Genomic DNA, 21,177 nt, shown 5'->3' on the forward strand with positions numbered 1-21,177 from the left:
ATAGTTTTTTTTTTTTTTTAAAAGGAACATGAATACATACAAAATTGTGTTCAAGGGTTCTGTGTACTGTTTAGTTCTCTTTCTTTAGGAGCACCCTGATGGGTATATTTCCTCCAACTGCTGCTGATTCAGACCAGCAGCTGAAATGGAGGGATCCCTGACTAGAAAACTCATGTCATTCTGTTGTATTTCAACAGTTTGTAGCTATCAGAGGTTAGTGTGTTATGGGACAGTTTGCTGAGGGGAAAAAAAAATGAGTATAAGCATGGCATTATCTTAAATTAATTAAATAGAATAGATTTACTTAAGACCGGACAGAGGTTTTTCTCCCCATTTTTAATATTTGGATACATGTGTATATTAGGAGGAAGTCAGGTGGACATCTACATTTTGCTAGATTACTTGATTTTAGCTAAGACTGTGATCGGCTTTATTTACTAGGACCTTGAATAATATTTCTAGCATCAGGCTCAAAAACTGAATTCCTGAGGTTGCTTTTTTTTTTTTTTTCCTTTCCTTTCCAGCTCTGCATTTGAGTCATAACATGATTTTCTCTGCTCTAGGTTTCCTGTCTGTGAATTAGGGGTAGTATTTTAAGGTATGTTCTTTGGGCTTAGTGATCTAATGGCACAGGTGCTGTGTTATTACTCAGATTCTTTAAGATGTTCTTGTTGCTCTCTGGACATTGACCACAGCTCTTGCAGGGGAGGATGTGGTATGTGTTTTGCTTGTGTTTCTCCTGTCCCAGAGCCCTGAGTTGGTGATGTCTGATCAGAGGTGTTGGCAGTCTCCTCTCCTGGGGACAGGTGAGCACAGAGATGGAACACAGATGCTCATGCATGAAGTGGAAGGAAGTTGCAGTTGGTCCTAAGTCAACACGTTTCAGAGGGGGGCTTTGCTCACCTGCTTCCAGGTCATTGTGTGTGTTTGTATATGTGTCAGAGAGTTTTATTAAAATACAGATTCTTGGATCAGAATTTTTGCTGACTGATGATGGAATCCATTTTAAACAAACTTCCCCTCCTAATTCTGAAGCACACTAACCAGGGGACCATGGGCCAAGTGATTTAAACTGCTAAAGATTCTGGAACTGAAATCTCGATCTTCTTTTGGATTTTGCTGATTGATTTTCTGTTTTATCTCGAGACCTCTTTGATTTCTGATGTGTTCGGATTTCCATTCAGAGTCAAAACTGGTGGTTTTTAAGCATGTACGAGTATTGGAATCGCGGCGGAGCTTTGGTTCTGGACAGAGACATAGTTGCGCTGCTCCTGGATGTGCCATATCTGGGCTGAGCCAGCATTTGCATTTTGAAAAAGCTCCCCACACGATTCTGATACCCGCCAAAGTGGGAGAACCGGACTCCTCAATTTTCAGAGTTGGATGAAAGCCTACAACTCCTCTGAAGGGTTTAGCTTAACTCTTTGGACCTCATGAAATCTGAGAGGTGTACAGGCTTCCCTTTTGAGTCAAGCACCAGAAGAAACATAGATACTTAGAGAAATAGAGGCAGAGCACGAGCGTCACAGCTGCACAAAGTGCTAGGAACAACCTGGAATGTCAATAGCTTTCACCAAGTATGGGACATTTCCTTTCACATCATGCCCTTTTTGCATCCACGTTTTCAATGGGCGTTGTCATGTTGTAGCTACCAATTAGTGTCAAATGGCTTTCTGAAGTTTTTTTTTTTTCTTCTGAGTATTTCATCTTAATTTTAAAATCTGAACTGTTTACTCATTAGAGTAACCCTGCTGGCACAAGTATTTCGATTTCCCTAGGCATCCTGGGACATTTTCTACCATTGTGTAAGATGGGGTCTGCAGGAGTATTGATGGAAATAGCTTTGCCAATGGTGCCACACAAATAAAGCAGAATCCTAAGAAGAATGCATCCTACAAGATTATGAGATAAAGGAAGATAAAATGCTAAAAAAGCTTGTTTAAGTATTCAAGGCTTCAGCTAAAGATCTAACCACTAAGATCAAAAGAGTTATTTAAATAAAAGTTGTAAAGACATTTTTTTGGTCTGTATTTTAGTAACGGTGCCTTTTGAAGTTACCCAGTAGAGTGTTTATCTGAAATGCCCTCACCTAAATTAAAAAAAAAAAAAAATTCCATTTGACTTTGGGTGTGGCTTGATTTTAATAGATACCAAAAAGTTGGCAATTGTGTTTATGTTTAGAACTAGACAGTTGCTTTGGCTCTAGGTTTGGGTGGCATTTGGAATATTCCTGTAATACAAAGTTCTTTTATTGCTGTTCGGATCCTGAAGTACTTAAAACAAAAAAATCTCTAGTGGGCCAAGTTTTAAAACTAGCTGTCTCTACCCTTGAGTAAAGGGTTTCTATAAAAGATAAATGGAACTGATTGAAAAAATAAAAGGTGCCGTGGAGGAGAATGCCTAGTATTACCACTGTCCTGGTTGATGAAATCTACAGTGCGATGTTAAATCACTCCTCCTTGTTTGTCGAAAGGATGTTAATCATTTCATTAAGAAAGGTTAAGTAATTAACTGATTTATCATTAGGGAATCAATGACAGACCCTTTTTAGTGATGTATTATAGAAATTTTCTAATAGAAAGTTTGCTGCAGTTAATTGCTTGGAAAGAAGCTAGCTGGACCTTGAGAAGGTGGGGGTGGGGCATCTGTTATATACAACTGTAAATAATTTTGGAGAAGCTAGTCTATTAAAATAGAAAATTGCTCAGTTTCGGGTTTTCCTTTATGGCCTCCATTAGGCATGTTGTTGCAGACCTGCTGTTTTGCATGCCTTCTCTGGGTTTAGGAAGGGTTCAACCGCTTAAATGTGTTCATGTTATTTTCTAAATAATGGCTTTTGTTGCAGTATGATGCATGTTGACAGTAAATGTGCAGTCGTAACTTGGGTAAGCTTACAACAAATTCTTATACTTGTAGGAGCAAGCCATCCTCCTTGCCGCTGACTAGGGGTGCTTCTCCCTTTTGTCTCGCTGTCCTTATGGCAACTGCTGCTCAAGGTTTTTAAATATGCCAGGAAAGGGATGGGAATGGGATGGGAGGGGGGGGTAAACTCCCCATCTGGCAAAAATTTACTTTTCTTCTACCCTTTTGTCCCCAGATCATACACAAGGTGTGCTTCTAGCTTATTCTTCTGGTGCATTATATTCACATCAACTCAAAATTTAAAAGACATGTAAAGAGATCTGATTTCTGTGTTTGTTTTTGTTTGTTTCTGTTAGCAAGCAGTACAGTCACTTTTACTAACTAGAGAGATCTTTTCTGCATCAGAGATGACTTTCCCGTCTCCAAGTACTGAACTAGAAGAATTTCGTAAGGTAGTAATAAAGCACTTTTGAAAACACTGAAAATGGGTTTGGTAGTGGGATGCAGGGTGTAGTATTGTAGCAAGTGCTCTGATTGTTGAATAAAATGTAATGTCTTGGCCTCAAGCCCTTTATCTTTGAGTTGAGGATAACTTCTGATGAGAGAAGTCTGGCAGATATTTATAAAGCCATTTCTCTTAAAACTGTGTACGACACCAAAAAGGTATAATTCAAAGAATAATTCAGAGCACCCAGGTACCTGCAGCTCAGCTTCAGAGAGGACACATTTCTGATCCAGGTTGAAGAGGCCCTTGGCATATCGCCCCTCATCTTACCTCTGTCCCTGTCCCCTGGAGATGACCTCTGCTCTCGGCTGGCTGTTTTTCATCCCCTGGATTTCTTTATGCTTTTAATACATACGCATGTATCCCAAAATATAGGGTTTTCTTGAGCACGTTCAAGGTTCATATTGATGGTATCCTACTGTATGCATTCTTTAGTAACTTGCTTTTTTTTGTTGTTCAGTAGAGTTCGTAAAATTCATCCATGTGAATACATGTAACTATAGTTTATTCATTTTCCACTTGAATCTTTTCAAGTACTGAATATTATTTGAGACTAGTTCTTCACATTTGAAACCCAGCCGCATTCTGCAGTATTATACATTGAAAATTTAGGATTAGTGTGAAACGATCAGTCCTGACTCGAACTTTATAATTTGTTCATTTGCCAGTGCTTTTTTGGGGGGGAAGGAGGAGGGAGGACTTTAAAATCAAACATTTACCAGGGAATTTGATTTAAAAAAATAATATATCAAGTGGTTGATCTCTTACATTTAAGGAAAAAAAAAAAAAAAAAAAAAAAAACCAGGCTAGGCATTCATCTGAAGGAGCCTAGCCATTTTCTCATTCTTATTTAAAGACTTGGCTTAGAACTTAGCAGTTACATATGCAGGGTAGCAAGTTAAAAAGCGATGTTTAATTAACAGGCGCTTTATACTTCTGTATCCTTGTTATGATATAGCACCTTGTTCTTCAGCGTAGAAAGTGATTTCTGCATATTTTAAAGGACTGGCATCTTTATGGTAAGAAAGCCATATAAATAAAGATATACTCAGATGAAAATCGGAACATGTTTTTAAAATAGTGTGTGTCTACTTTCAGCTCTGTTATCAAACTTGCTGCATAAGCCGGAGTTGATGCTCTGTGATTATGCTAATGACCAAAGGAATCGATGATGCGCGACTAGATGAAATCAGTGGTATAACCAGAGAGAGTTATCAGTTTTTTTGTCATTAAATATTAGTGATAAATAATACACTGTTCATTTTGAGTAGATAGAACATATTTAATTCTGATGTACAGAGTTTCGATTTAGTCAGGCTTATTGCTGAGTAAAATGATAATCTTTTGTAATTTAAGGGGAAAGATAAAAGGCATTTGTGTCAGTGTGGCCAACAGACTTGGGTCATAGAAATGTTTACCTTGACTGGCCAGGGAAGGTTGGAAAAACTTTTTCTTTCCCTCTAGACAACTTGGGTATTTGTACTGACATTTTATTAGGAATATCAGATACTCAATAAATAGCATAAATGACCAGAGATGTTAAACAAAATGAGTCTGAAGGTAGATAGTGTTTCCCTGAAGAATGGAGGAAAAATATAACAAAGGGGGAATGTTTGGACAATCCTCTTTTTAGAAGACTGGTGTGTTAAACAGGGACCATTAGGGTCCGTGTTACCATTAAACAATGGCTTTAATTTAAAGAAAAATTTTTGAGTTTCTCATAACAAAGTTATAGTTGGTGATGGTTTATTTAAGGAGAAGTAATACTTGTAACTGAGCATCTCTTTCTGGGGTTCCTGAAAACCTTGTGGGAAAACGTTGACACCGCCTTCTTTGTTGCAAAGGGGTTTCCTCCCTCAAAGACATTCCCTCCTGGACAGAGTTTAGCAGGTGTCTTCCTATTGTACAACAGTACCAAGTGACAAGAGAGAAAATAAAGGAATAATTAGCTGTGGTTTATAGGACAGAAAGAAAGAGTGATTGACGTCCATAAAAGAAGGAAATCAGATCGAAGGCTGCTGTAATGTTATTCTTTAAAGATGCGTTGATGAAATGATTCTCTTGAAAGCAGACTCCCACCCTGGCTCGCGCTCTGTTCTGCCCTTATCCTGTCTGCTGTCCTGTCCATCCATGTTGGCTCTTACCAGCGGTACCATCTGCTCTTCCAGCAGTGGCCTTCTCGGTGGTAAGGCAGGCCAATTGGGTCAACTTTTGTGATCTGGCGGATGTCCACTGGGAACTCAGATCAGGCCAGGCTCATTTCTATGTGTGTCCAAAGCCAAGATTTCAACTTGGTGAAAGGCTGTGGAATTTATTTCCCAAAGTGCTGCCCAAACTCTGTTCTTCTTTTCTTCAACTGCCTCCTTGGGCTGAGATGATTGCTTAATGCTCTTAATTATGCTGGATCCCTCTGTATTTTTGAACACCTGTGCGTAATTCAGATCATGGGTGGTCACAGAGCCTGGCTCACCAAACAGCTTCTCTTTCAGAATGGGAAAATCCCAAGGAGCCTGACCATGCACCGTGCGTGAGGAGGCTGGGAAGAGATTTAAAGAGGATGGAATGTTTCCCTTGAATTTCCACTGTACCCTGTAAAAGATCCTTAGTCCTCAGGTCGGGGAGAGTCGTACGACGAATATCTCAGAAACAGTGTTTTTTTGTTTTTTGTTTTTTTTTCTTAATACGTTGTTGATGGGAATGCATGATTGTCATAGCCATTTTGGAAGATGGGTTGGTGGTTTCCTATAAAACCAGATATACTCTTTGCATACGATCTAGCAATTGCCCTACTTGGTACTTAACCAAAGGAGTTGAAAACTTACGTCCACATAAAAACCTGCACACAAATGTTTATAGCCACTTTATTCATGATTGCCAAAACCAGGAAGCAACCTAGATGTCCTTTGGCATGTGAGTGGATAAATAACAACCATGGTACATCTACACAATGCAATATTCAGCACTAAGAAGAAATGAGGACACCTGGCTGGCTCAATCAGTGGAGCCTGTGACTCTTGATCTTGGGGTTGTGAGTTTGAACCCCCCCTTCACCACGCCATTGGGCAGAGAGATTACTTAAAAAAAAAAAAAGGAGAAATGAGCTATCAAGCCATGCAAAGACATAGAGGAATCTTAAAGGCATATCATGGTATGAAAGAAGCCAATCTGAAGAGGCTACTTACTGTGTGACTCCAACTATATGGTATTCTGCAAAAGGTGAAAACTGTGGAGACAGTAAATATATCAGTGGTTGCCAGGGGTTGGGGAGAGAGAGGTAAATAGAGCACAGAGGATTTGTAGGGTAGTGAAAATATTCTGTATGATACAGTAATGGTGGATGCATGTCACGATATATTTGTCCAGACTTCTAGAATGTACAGCACCAGGAGTCAACTACAATGTCCCTTAAACTGTGAGCTTTGGTGGATGATGACATGTCATTACGGACTCATCAGTAGTAACAGTTGTATTATCTGGGGATGGATGTTGTTGATGGGAGAGGCTGTGTGTGGGCCAGTGGGGGGATATGGGAAATCTCTGTACATTGCCTTTAATTTTCCTCTGTACCTTTAACTGTGCTAAAAAAGGAAGTCTTAAAAAATTCCTGGGGTGTAAGATATCCATATTTTAAAATATATACAATTATTTGTTCACTTTGGCCATGCTATGTGAACATTAAAGTTTCTTGTGAGAACAATGAAGTAGGCAGGAGCCAATTTGGTTTGAGACAGAGTGTTTTTTTTTTTTTTTTTTTTTTTTTTAAAGATTTTATTTATTTATTCATGAGAGATACAGAGAGAGAGAGAGGGGCAGAGACACAGGCAGAGAGAGAAACAGGCTCCATGCACTGGGAGCCCGATGTGGGATTCGATCCCGGGTCTCCAGGATCGCGCCCTGGGCTAAATGCAGGCGCTAAACCGCTGCGCCACCCAGGGATCCCGAGACAGAGTGTTAGTGTGGGAACTTCTTTGGCTTCACTGACTGATCCCCAGAGTGGGATCCCGTGAGAACGATAGAGTCCTTGGTGATGACCTGATCCAGGCCACCTCTTGTTCATCAGGAGGCTGTGGTTCAGAGAGGGGAACTGACTCTTGCCAAGTGTGATAGCCACTGGGATCAAATCCAGCCTTGCTACCTGTGATAATATCCATATCTACACTTACACATTTATGTATACATGATTGGATATATCTAAGTGTGTGTGTTGGTATGTATCTATATTTAAAAAAAACAGAATTACAGATAATACTCCATATGTTTTTTTCTTACATGTATTTATTCTACTCTGTATCAAGAGCATTTTTTCTGTATCCTAGTCTCTATACAATTGTTAGTAACTGCTTGCTCTTCAAGTATATGCATATATATTTTCTTCCCCTGCAAAGAAACCTTCTTCAGGGGTAACACCATAAGGACCAAATTGTCTTCTGATGTTTGTAATGTAAATGGGACCAAGGATATATTAGACCTCTCGACCACAAGATTTTTCTTTGGATACATGTGTTATACCTGTGTGCTTATTTTATGCTGGTGTGTGTATATATGTTTGGGAGAGATACATTTTACTGTGGATAAAAGAGGATAGGTCAAGGATCAGGAACTGAGTTTTAGGTGAATAGTTTAGGTTTTTACAACCTCTTGAGGTTAGAATGTACCTGTTGCATCATCCCTCCATTAAACCTACTAGTGACATCTGTGTCTTTTTCCATGGGTTCTGACAATCATAGAGAGCATATTTTGCCTTGCAGGTTGGAGCACGTATTAGGCATGAAGAAATGTTTGATCTGTGCATCGAATACCAATTTTTGAGAATCTAGGACATCCCAGCCAAGAGGTCACATATAGTGTAAATAGCCCATGAAACAAGTTACCCTTAAAAAACAAAACAAAACAAAAACAGAGGTAAAGTCTGTCTTATGAGACTTTTGCAAATTCAAAGAATAAATGGAATGTGGGAGTAGACCAGTTGTATGATTTGCAGGACGCACTACAAAATTTAAGTGTGGGGTTCCTTACTGAATCCTAAGAGTTTTTGGATGGTGATAGCAGAGCATTAAACCCTCCTGATCACAGGGCCCTGTGTGGCTGCACTTGTCACATACCCTTGAAGCTGGTCCTGCTTGGGGTTTATTAACTGTCTTGCAGGGCTTTGCCTTTTTTTTTTTTTTTTAAACATTTTTTATTATTATTTATTTATGATAGTCATACAGAGAGAGAGAGAGAGGCAGAGACACAGGCAGAGGGAGAAGCAGGCTCCATGCAGGGAGCCCGATGTGGGATTCGATCCCGGGTCTCCAGGATCGCGCCCTGGGCCAAAGGCAGGCGCCAAACCGCTGCGCCACCCAGGGATCCCTTTTTTTTTTTTTTTTTTTAAAGATTTTATTTATTTATTCATGAGAGACAGAGAGAGAGAGAGAGAGAGAGGCAGAGACACAGGCAGAGGGAGAAGCAGGCTCCATGCAGGCAGCCCAATGTGGGACTTGATCCCAGGTCTCCAGGATCAGGCCCTGGATTGAAGGCAGCACTAAACTGCTGAGCCACCCGGGCTGCCCAGGACTTTGCTTCTTGCAACAAGATTTCCTCCTCTGGAAAACAGGAAGACCAGGCTGGGACAGGCATGGCTGGCTTAGGCTCTCCTTTGCCACTCACACTTGGGGATCTTGACTTCCCCATTGCTGAATCCAGATTGGAGTCAGGTTTTTGTGTTTGTTTAGTTTCAGGTTTTTATTTAATTCTAGTTGGTTAACATATAGTGTAATACTAGTTTCAAGGGGCTCAGGTTTTAAAGCACATTTCTCTCCTTGAGCTGTGAGAGCCTCTAGTGTAAAATATTGGCCGTCTTCTGGAGTAGGTGTTCTCTGCTGGCATTTTGCAAGGTCCTATGAGGGAAGCTAATCCTGTTCATGCTTGCTCTTTCTTTTATTCTTCTGTAGCTCTTTCCCCAGGATCTCGCTGCTTTACCTCTACCTTCTGTTTCCATCTCCTTCCTTGTTCTTTGCTATCACCTGCCCTTGGCTTCATTCTGTAAGGTACCTGCTGGACTTTGAATCTGAAGGCAGCCTCAGAAAAGTGCTTCTGCTGTTTTCCTCCTTTTATCCCAAACTCTTAATTATTAAACATGCAGTTTCATCTTGAGGGGCTCTGGTTGGTTTCCTGTCTTCAAGAATTACAAGCCAACCAGGCCCCATGTCACAGAGACATGGATGGCCTGAGCTGCATGGAATGCAGAAATTATCTTATGGGATGATCTGCCTCTGCACTGTGCAGTCGAGATACCCTCATCAAGGAAGATGAGTTTTTGTGAGGTGGTTCAAGTCCAACAGTGTTTGAAGAGAAGAATGGATTTTTTTTTCTTTTGTCTTTCTAGTCATTAGTACCAAGTTTTAGAATGATAACATAGGGCGGCCAGGATGGCTCAGTGGTTTAGCACCGCCTTCAACCCAGGGCCTGATCCTGGAGACCTGGGATCAAGTCCCACATCGGGCTCCCGGCGTGGAGCCTGCTTCTCCCTCTGCATCTCTCTCTCTCTCTCTCTCTGTCTCTCATTAATAAATAAATAAAATCTTAAGAAAAAAAAGTATGGTAACATAATTGGATGATTCTGCAATATTACTCCCCGAACCAGGTAGTTTTTGGTTTGTGCAGAAGGACACACAGATTCTCTGCCCTTCTTGGGTCCCCAGCAAGTGGCTGAGTTGGAGGCGGGTCATCTTAGCGGCAGCGATGGTGTCTGGGGTTCGGATCCAAGTGAGGTGCAAGTGAGCAAATGGACACAAAGCACTTAACAAACAGCTTCTGGCTTGACTTAAACACTTGGTGTCGGTCGACTGTTTATTATTAACAAGAGTGAGTCCCGTTACTGGATTTGTGTGTCATGAGAATAGGATCTTAGAAGTTTGAGGGCTCCTTTCAGAAGTGGGAGGACCCGGCGAACTCATTCTTGAGCTTTCTTGCTTGGTGCACTTTTCCGCATACATCTCTGCCCGCATCCTCCTCTGTCCCTCCCTCTTCATCCAGCAAGGTACTCCTTCCTGACACACAGTCGTAGGGGGTGCTCTGGAGTGTTTGGCCGTGTTGTGTCCCGACAGGCCATCTCTGGGAGCCCGGGGAGGAGGTGTGTTACGTTACAAACATCAGAGAGACAATTTGGTCCTTATGGTGTTACCCCAGAAGATGCTTTCTTTGCAGAGGAGGTAAACATTTCTTCTGGAGAAGGGGGTGAGAGTCTGTTAGGAGCATCCCTGAGGCCTGACCGGAGGAGGCACGTTTCATGTCTCTGTGGGACTTTCAGGAAGCTCACGATTGCTGGAAGCAGTCAGCACCAGTGTCTGCCCACCGCCTTCAAGAGGAGAGCCTTCCAGAATCTGTTGAGGATTTGGTGCTTTCTCCACAGAGAAGAGCATCGGCCCCGCTCCCCCCTGCAGGTCTGCTACCGAATGAGGAAAGGAGGGAAGATAAGTTCCAGTCAGCGGGTGATCCCCTGTCGGGCTGCGCTCCCTCAGACAGTGTCAGGCCGGGAACCCCAGAGCGTTCCTATCCAGCTGTTTCCCAGATTGCCCATTGAAATTGGCTTTTCACAACCACCTTAATCTTCCACTATAGGGACTGGAAATGATACTGTAGTTGGGTCAAACGTTAGACTACACAGGGGTTTTATATAGTCAGGTTTGGGATTTGAATGTGTTTACGTAGTCTGGCTGTATTATTTTTCCCTGGCTGGGTGTCTGGTGTTTTGTTCCTAGGGGAACGAGAGCGCGAGAGAGCTGCTCAGGATGGCTCACCATTTGCAAACCAGTTATTAACTTGTGATCCTTGCACGGTTTTCAATGTCTCCATTTCCCTACCCTGGCAGGGCAGTTGGAGAATGAACTGGCTGTGCACTCAGCAGGTTGGGAAGAGAGACTGCACATTTGCCAACGGGAATTGCCCACGGTGATGAGGGCCTCTGTGAGGTGTGCTGTTTTGCAGCCACGTAGCTACATCTGGGCCAAGTGTGGATGGAATGGATCGATCAGAGTTTCTAACGGTCTTTACTGCAGCGATGGAGGGGCTGTGGGTATGCACATACCTGCATAGTTGTTAGCGATTATATAAAGGAGGTAGAGAATTTAGTTATTTCAGTGACCATCATGGAAGTAACGCACAGATGCATTTACTTACATGCTCACTCATTCACTTATTTATTTATCTATTCCTCGTTTACCTCCTGGCTCCTTTGTTCATTTACTGACCCAACATTACTGCTAGGCCAGAAGGCATTACATCCTGATGCCCCTGTTCCCTCTCGCACCCCCCCCCCCCCCCGGAGCTTATTTTTGGACATTCTCAGTTAGGTGTTTCAATACAATATCATTTAGACATCCAAATGTCGTTATTCGCAAAGATCTTTGTCAACAAACCTATGAGATTCATCTGGTTCCACCTTTTGTTGACTAAATATATGGCCGCCCAGAAGCAAATGACTCATCTGTACAGTTACCATTATTTTTTTAGCAAATATGACTTTCACTTACATTTTGACTACGAGCACTATACTAGGTAGTATACCAAGTATAAGCAGCCGCCTTTTCTTTCTAGCCTGAGTACTTAATTAAGACCTGACAGATTGATTTTTCCATTAGGCCAGAAGGCAGGTGTCGTCTTGAGCAATTCTTGATTTGAATTTCTTATTAAGAGTCTGTTTAGCTTCCCCCTCCCCCACCAAATATGTGTATTTGATGAAGACTCTCTTTTACACAGTGAATTGTATGCAATGAATTGGTAGGAACCAGAGTAAAATATTGTAATAATTTCCTTTTAAAAAGGTACTGATACGGAATTGCTTTGATGCCTGGTATATTCTTGGCGTCTCCAGGGAAAGCTGCCCTTTAAGTAATGTTGAGTGGCAGTGTGAAGTTCATAAAGCTGTCATTTCTCATCCTTTTTTTACCCCCTGATGCTCTGTCAGGGACAGAGTGATGGAGACATTGGTGTCCGCAGCTCCTAACCCCTTGGTAGATCATTTGATTTCTTTCCTTCCCTCTTTTCAGTGTTCATCCTTCCCAAATGGCACAGAACTAACTTCCCAAAGGACTATTCCCCCATTTATTGAAATATAAATGAAGAATCTACAAATGCCAGTTAACTCTAGTGATAGTTTCATTAATGCCAAGGACACTGTCTAGGTGTGTGGCACCAATTCAAGGTGTACTCAAATTCTGATCCAGTGTAGCTGTGGGTGTCTGTCACACTTTGGCTTGGTTCAGACCCGGGACTCTAGAATTCTGCAAACTTGTATTTAAAGAGCCTTTTTAACACTCTTTGAGTGACTTAAAGCCTATTAACCTAATTTACCCTCATTTTTCATAAGTGTGTGTATGTGTGTAAAAGGACATACTGATAGAATTTCATTTGTTGTGTGGATTCAGTGCAGTAATCCCCATAAAATGTGATGCATGGTCCCTGACTAATACATGTTAGCTCTTATGTAATCTTATGATTATGATTATTCTATCAGTATCGGTTAAAAGTCATATTACATAGTTAAGTTGGGTAAAAGATGCGAACTTGGTGAAGATCACTAAAAAAAACGGAAGGAGGTATACCTCCCAGACGTGAAGTGAATTGGAACGTCAGGTTAATTACCTTGTTGTTGTGTTTTGGGGTTTGTGTGGATTGCATGGGTTTTTGTCTCTTGACTTTTGAATAAGCTCCTAAAATATGGTTTTGTGGGGTATTTTTATTTGCTTCTGAAATTGGTGCAGGTGCAGATAACAGGAAATGAAACCCTACGCGGCCTGAGGGAGCCTCATTCAAATTGTGCCAAGCAGGTATAATATACAAGTGTTATCACCTTACTGATAATCTGGCATGCTGTGGGTATTCCACGTGCCATGCGGATTACAGAGAGTGAAGTCATACAGCAGCTTGGCACCAACTTGCCCAGCTCCCAACGAAGGAGGAGAAAGAGGAGAGCCCTCGTTCTCGGAGACAGTGTTAAAGCACAGCTTCACTTGTCCAGAAGCATGGGATTGCAGGTGCTGTTTTGTCCATTGGCATTTCACATTTTCTTTGAGGCTATACTTTTCACATTCAGGGAAGCTATCTTTAAGGTTTTATTTATTTTATTTTGAGAGAGAGCATGTGTGAGAGCACAAGCTGGGTTTGGGGGAGGATAGGGAGAGGGACAAGCAGACTGTGCTGAGGTGGGAGCCAGACATGGGGCTCGATCTCTAGATCCTGCTCAACTGACTGAGCCACTCAGGTGTCCTAGGAAGGTATCCTTTTTTTTTTTTAATATTTTATTTTTTCATGAGAGACACACAGAGGCAGAGACACAGGCAGAAGCAGAAGCAGGCTCCATGCAGAAGCCCGACATGGGACTTGATCCCAGGACTCCAATCATGCCCTCAGCCAAAGGCAGCTGCTCAACTGCTGAGCCACTCAGGCACCCTGGGAAGGTGTCTTTAATATGTGAATTGGCACCATGTCTCTGCAGTTAAAGAGTCTGCTCTGGATTTGAGACTATATTACATATTGCCCCACATTCTGACATGTAGAACAGTGCGAAAATTAAAGACCCGTGGCTAGAATACTAAGTTTTCCAAATGTTCAACTATTTGAATAGCCCATTGGTTATATCTAAAGAAAGCGTTGTTCTTCAGGTTTAGTTTGCTTCTTTGTTCTCGAGGGTTTAGGGAGAGACCATGATGATCTTGCCTGGGTAGTAGGGAAGGTCTCTCTCTGTCCTTGGCTGAATCCTTGTTTTTGCATGTACTGAGCTCACAAACATGCATGAAATTGGATAAAACTTTCCCAGTATGCGCCCCCCTCCCCCATCTTGCAGGAGCCACTCCATATGCACTTCTTTGTGGATCCTGGAAGTAGGCCATGTAGTTACGTGTAAGATGCCTGTCTATTTCCTGCTTTCTAAGGGAGCATCTCCAATAGTTTAGCCCCATGGAGCAGCTAGAGTCTTTATAGTCAGTTTTCCTGGTCCTCACTTGGCCAGAAATTTGTTTTTTCTTGTTTTGGTTGATTCTTCCCAGCCATTCTCTGGATGGACACAGACACATGGAGACACACACACAAACACACACTCCTTCCTGGTTTGTTCCCACCTCATTTTGCATGGCCAGCCTGGCTCCTTCTTTTTTTTTTTTTTTTTTTTTTTTAATTAAGTAGGCTCCATGCCCTTCATGGGGCTTGAACTCACTAACCCTAAGATCAGGAGTCACATGCTCTACTGACTGACCCAGCTGGGTGCCCCAAGCCTGGCTCTGTCATTAATCTCCCAACAGTCACTCTACTCACATCCTATTATTTTCTAGAAAAATTAATTTGCCAGTAGCATAATTCTTTCCCCATTGCTCCTAGGTGATTGTGGGATGGGGGATGACTTGGGTAGAGACAATACCATATAAGAGAATGAGAAATGAAAGACCAAGGAATTTGTCCAGAAGGTCCAGATTGCATGTCTTGGGGCCCATGAGTCATTTTTCTCCTTCCTGTTTGAAGAAAACCAAAGATCCAACTCTAGCGATAGAAAAAGCAAATTATTCCTTTACTGACCTGTAAACTGACCTCTCTCTGAACCAGAGAGAGCAAGATCAAGGCTTAATATAGTTTCTTAATGTTTGGGTTATCCTGGATATGGATTTCTTGACCTCAGTTTGCTCCTCTGTAAAATGGTTTGGTGATGGTTAATATGATCCTGTTAGTGTGGTTTTGATGATAATTCTTGTAATGCCCAATGTCTGGCATATCTTAAACCTTCAATAAAAGGTAGATAATATTAGTCCTTATTATTATAATGCCTGGAGGCGGTGGTTTCATGGTGCCTAGTCAAGAATTTAACACATAGTGTAGTGGATACTTACTGATTCAGACAGTTTGGTTCAAATCCCCAGCCTTGCCACATAAGAGCCATGTGACCTTGGACAAGTTACTAAACATCTGTGTGGTTCAATTTTCTTACCCACAAAATGGTATGGTAATAACTATCACATAAGACTGATGGTGAGAATTAGATATGTTAATGCATGTAATTCACTTAGAATAGGGCAGAGAGTCTAGAACATGGGGAGCCCTCCATAAATCATAGGAGCTACTGTGGTTGCCCTGATTATGGCCATAATGATTAGTATTACTCCTTCCCCATCCAGGCAGAAACAACCAGTGAGAAGATTCATGTAGAACTCCTTCACATCCTTCCATTTCTTGACAGCTTGGGGGCAGACACCCTAAACTGAGGTTTGGTTGGAGAGTCTTAGTTTTAAACCCAAACTTCCATCATCAGGCTTGAACATTTGGCTCTTTTTCCTCTTTGTCTAGGACGGAGACACATGGAAGTAGTTTGTAGCAGTTGGGTATCAGGCCTTGGCTTTGCCAGTGGAAGATGAAAAACATTTACTTGCTACTTGCCATAGCTTATTTGTATTTTCATTGTTTCTTTCTCTATACCCCCAGGAGAAAGAAAAAAATGAAACTGAGGTGGAACACATCTTTGTGATTGCCTGAGTTAGCGGAATGGTGGATGGAAATACTTCACAAGGCATTATACTGGTGCTGGAAGATGATGACTTGCACGGAATAGATTTTGATTTGCAGTAAATGTGTTTGGAACCACATGGAAGGGGCTAGTTAGCAAATGCCAGCTCAACACTTGCTAGAGCACTGTTGTTAATGCTTTATATGCATAATTCATTCCATCCTTACAACAACCTTATAACGAAGGTACTTTCATCTCCATTTTATAGATGAGAAAACTGAGCTACAGAGAGAGTAAGAGCCTGCCCAGAATCACATAGCTAGATCTTCCCTATTTTATATGAAATATTGGAGAAAATCCAAGCCAGGTCATGATGGCAAGGGTCCTTGGCTGTCATCTGGTTCATCTGCCTTGTTTTTTTTTTTGGTAACAGCTTTCTTGAAATAGAATTCATATACATAAATTCACTGATTTATATAGTACACTGACTTGTGATTTTTAGTATATTCACACAGTGCTATAACCATGACCCCATGATCAATTTTAGAACTTTTTTTTACCAACCACAAAAGAAATGAGATACTCTCTAACATTAACTCCCCCTGCCCATCTCATCCTAAATCCCTGAGCACTAGAAACTGCTAATCTATTTTTTTCCCAATAGATTTATCTATTCTGGACAGTTCATATCGGTAGTTATATAATATGTGGCCTGTTGTTTCTGGCTTCTTTCAGCATAATATTTCTTGAGATTTATCCATGCTGTAGCACGAATCAGTGTGTAATACTTTTTATGGCCAAGTAATATTCCATTGTTAGATGTACATTTTATTTATTCATTCATCCTTTGATGAACACTTGACTTTTTGCTTTATTGTTGATTATTTTTTATTTCTTTTTAAAATGATTTTATTTATTTATTTCAAAGAGAACAAGCAGAATGGAGAGGCAGCAGGAGAGGGAGAAGCAGACTCTCTACTGAGCAGGGAGCCCCATGTGGGATTTGATTCTAGGACCCTGGGATCATGACCTGAGCTGAAGGCAGACAATCCACTGAGCCACCCAGGTGCCCCTTATTTTTTTTATTTCTTTACCTCCAACCTGGGGCTTGAACCTTGAGATCAAGAGGCACATGCTTCACCAGCTGAGCCAGCCAGGTGTCCCTGAGTTTTTGCTTTGATGTTTTAAAATTACTACGAGGGACACCTGGGTGGCTCAGTGGTTGAGCGTCTGCCTTTGGCTCAGGGTGTGATCTCGGAATCCGGGATCGAGTCCGACGTCGGGCTCCTTGCATGGAGCCTGCTTCTCCTTCCCTCTCCCTGTGTCTCTGTCTCTCTCTCATTGTCTCTCATGAATAAATAAATAAAATCTTTTAAAAAAAATAAAATTACTATGAACATTCATATACAAGTTACTGTGTTGACGTATATTTTCAGTCCTCTTGAGTATATATCTACACTTGGAATTGCTGCATAATACGGTACCTTCTTTGTTTAACCTTTTGAGGAACTGCCAATCTGTTTTTCAAAGTAAGCACTCCATTTTACATTCCACTGGTGATGTATGAGGGTTGTACCTACTCCCTATCCTAACATTTGGTATTATCTGTCTTTGTTTTTAATGGTCTTGTTTTTACAATTAGGAAACTGAGCATTGGTGAGTTTTAATGACTTGCTTCAAGTACCATACCTGGTGGCATAGGCCTGGCTCTTCTCTAGGTATGGAAATTATAAGGATAGAAACCTGGTCTTTATTGCACAAGTTCACTGTCTGGTGGGAAGTTGGACACGCAGTCACAATATACAGTGAGAGTATCCATGTGGTGACAAGGTTTCATGAGAGTACTTACAGCAGAAAACTATCTCAAACTTTAAGAAACAGATGATTATTTAGTGGCTCGTATAACTGAAAAGTCTGGTGTTTGTCAGCTTCATGGACAGATGGATCCAGGCACTAAAACTGTGTTGTCACAGGGCTGGCTACTTCTTTCCTTCCCTTGTCCTTGCCCTCTCTCCGGCTCCTTCATTCTTAGCCATCTCATTTCTTTTTGTGAGAAGATAGCTACTGGCAGGACAGACTTATCCTCCATCACGTAAGCATCTCCAACAGAACCGGAGTTTTTCTTTGACTATAGTTCTAGCAGGTGGCTTTCATAACTTTCTCATTGGCTCAGTAGGTTAATGTAACAGCCTTTTAACCAATTAAAACCAGTGTTCTGATTGGTTATCCTTGCTTCATTTCCTTCTCTGGAGGTTAGAGTGGGGAGGGGCAGTCCCTCTTAGACTGCAGGAACTGAGAATGGGCAAGGTGTGATTCCCAAAGGGAAAATAAAAGTTCTGTTTATAGAAGAATAAGAAATGATGTTTGCCAGGTAAAACCAGCAGTTGTTCATTCTATTAGCTAGGATATCCTTAAACATTACGGGAATGCATGAGTTAATTTAACCAGACGTTCAGTGGTAGATACATGGACTTGGGGCATAACTTGAATCCATTCGTTGGCTTCTCTGTTATTCCCCATCCTTGCCTTGGAAGCAAGATGGCAGCAGCAATTTCTGACTGCCTCAATACCCAGAGGAAGAGAGAGGCTGTTTGGTCCAGTGGCCATCCCTTATGAGTGAGAAACTGCCTTGTCAGTAGCTCCCCTGCACACTTGGCAGGGCTCTGCTGTCTTAGCCTGAAATGCCCATTCCCATGACTAGATGTCCTTCCTTGATTGGCTTAGCCTGGATTGCCTAACCAATCATGATCTTTAGTGGGGCCGAGCCCTTGGGGTAAGGGTAGAGCCAGCTTTCTCTGAGGCTCCTGGGTGCATGTCTGAGTCAGATGAAGCTTTTCTTCAGGAGGAATATGGGAATGGAGGTTGGGGATTCATTTGGCAACACCAAGCTTGCTTTGCCTTAAAGAAATAAAGGTTTCCAAGGAGACACTGGGGGTGGGAAGCAGACATTTTAGGCTAAGGGAATGGCATGGGCAAAGCCATGCTTTGCCAACGTTGCATATAAAATTGAAGAGCTCTTGATTATCTGTACCTTTTATTGTATGAATAAAGAACTTAAAGAGCAGAAAGTAAGAGGCACAATTGGCACTTCCTTCTTCCTCTTCTGTAGAGGTGGGATGGCAGTTGAATGTGACTGGTCAGCTTCAGAGCTGCCTCCCTATTGTGTGCCTCACAGCAGACTGAGCCAGGCAAAAACATTTATTTTTTTATGGCTTTTGGCTCATAACATTATAAAAATAGCTTTAAGAACCATGGGAGCAGGATCAATATTTTGTGTTGTGCACAATGATTTGGGGACATAGTAGACTTTATACTTTCTTAAAATAATTAGATGTTTTTTCAGGGAAAAGTGTTAAGTTGACCATTGAAGATAATATGAAAGCAAGCTAACATTTAGTTGTTTTGTTTTTGTTTTTGTTTGTGCCAAACACACCTCATTTCTATTTTCAATTTTTCCTCTCTCATCTATGTAGTAAGGTAGTAATTGCCCTTTTACTTGTTCAGAAAGATACTTTTGTGATATGCCAACTTTGAGAATGATGTTCTAAATGATTAGTGATAAAATCATAGTGATTTCCTAAAACCTCATAGTATATCCCCCAGCTGTAAGAAAAGAATTACATTAATGTTTTTTAAAAGATTTATTTATTTTAGAAAGAGAGTGAATGTGTACACAAGTGGGGGGAGAGGCACCGAAGGAGGAGGGGGAGAGAGAGAGAGAGGGAGGGGGGAGAGAGAGAGGGAGAGAATACTCAAATAGACTCCCTGCTGAGCATGAAACTGAAGTGGGGCTCCATCCCAGGACCCTGATATTGTGACCTGAGCCAAAATCAAGAGTTGGCCACTAACGGACTGAGCCACCCAGGCACCTCAAGAGTTACATTAGTGTTTTTAATTTATCTAGTTTTTTTCCCATTTATATGCAGGTAGGATTAAACAGTTTCATTTTCTCCTGGTTTTCATTTAATATTATATCATGAACATTTTTTGTATCATTAAATATTCTCAATAAGCATGATTTTTAAAGATCCCTACAATCCATTCTATTTTTAGTATTCCATAATTTCCTTAACTATTCTCTTTCTGTTGGATATTTACATTGTTTCCAGTCTTTTAGTACTATAGGTAATGGTGCAGTGAGCATTCTAGGGTATATATTTATTTGCATCTCTCATTATTTCCTTAGGATAAATTTGTAAGTGGATTTATTGGAACAAAGAATGTCAGACACTGATGTTCCTTGGCTAGTTCTCCGATTGGTTTTCTTTAAGAGGCTGTGGCAGTTTCCACTTCATTGCACCACGGCCAATGATGAATAAACTAGGCCTCTTCTCTTCTTAATTGATGGCTTTCTGGGTGAAAGATGGTATAGAATTCTGGTAAGATGCTGTTCTTTCATAACTAATGAAATCATATTTTCTATACCCTGTCTTTTGGCTATTTGTAGCACTTTTGTGATTTACCTGTTGGTACTGTATACAGTTAAAAAATAGGTTGTATGTGTTAATATATTGGCTTATAAGGGATCTTTTGATGATGTGGATTTCCATATTTTCCCAGATTTTTCTTTCTTTTTTTAAAGATTTTATTTATTCATGAGAGACACAGAGACTGAGAGAGAGGTAGAGACATAGGCAGAGAGGGAAGCAGACTCCATGCAGGGAGACTGATGTCGGACTCGATTCTGGAACTCCAGGATCACTCCCTGGGTTGAAGGTAGACGCTCTGTTGAGCCACCCAGGCATCCCCCCAGATTTTTCTTTTCCCTTTATATGTTGTATGTAAAGTGTTTTTTTTTTGGGGGTTGGGGGTAATCACACTATCTCTATGTTCTCCATATTTTCATTATGCCTTTTTAGTATGTATGAGACTTAGATTTTTCTACCCAAAACATTTTTTTCCTTAAGTTACTTTATAGTTTCTCATTCTCTCTCTCCTTCTCTTCTCATTCCTTTTTCTCCTCCCAAACAAAACAAAACAAAACAAAAAGGTCTCATTCTGTTTTAATTTTGCTTCAGTGTATGGGATGAGGCAAAGATTTGACTTGATTGTTAAAAATATAAGTAACTTATGATTCCAGAATTATTTATTGAAAAGTACTTACACATTATTGATTTAAAATACTTCAATGTATGCTCAATTTTAATGTACGTTTCCATGCTGTTGTTTCACAGAGAAGCAATATTATATAGTAGGTATATATTGGGCTACATAGCTTGGACTCTGGTGTTAGGTCTCACCAATGTGAGGCTTGTGGCCTTGGACAAGTCACTGTATAGCTGCAAGCCATTGCATTTTCATCCGAACATGGTGACAATCATGGAACCATCTAATGGAGATG

General features: G+C 41.1%; 1 protein-coding gene across 2 annotated transcripts in view; it reads left to right on the forward strand.

Annotated features, from left to right (window-relative positions):
- Positions 1-21,177, forward strand: part of LOC144289745 (uncharacterized) — an 87,930-nt gene that overhangs the window by 7,550 nt on the left and 59,203 nt on the right. The window contains exon 3 of one of the 2 annotated variants that reach the window (XM_077858082.1): positions 15,815-18,473. The exons of the other annotated variant lie outside the window; for it this stretch is intronic. Coding sequence (XP_077714208.1) covers positions 15,815-15,865 — 51 coding nt within the window. The 3' untranslated portion in view covers positions 15,866-18,473. Of the gene's footprint in view, positions 1-15,814; positions 18,474-21,177 lie in introns of those variants that run through there. 2 annotated transcript variants of the gene reach the window in all.

This window comes from Canis aureus, chromosome 19 (assembly GCF_053574225.1).
Source record: "Canis aureus isolate CA01 chromosome 19, VMU_Caureus_v.1.0, whole genome shotgun sequence".
NCBI lineage: Eukaryota > Metazoa > Chordata > Mammalia > Carnivora > Canidae > Canis > Canis aureus.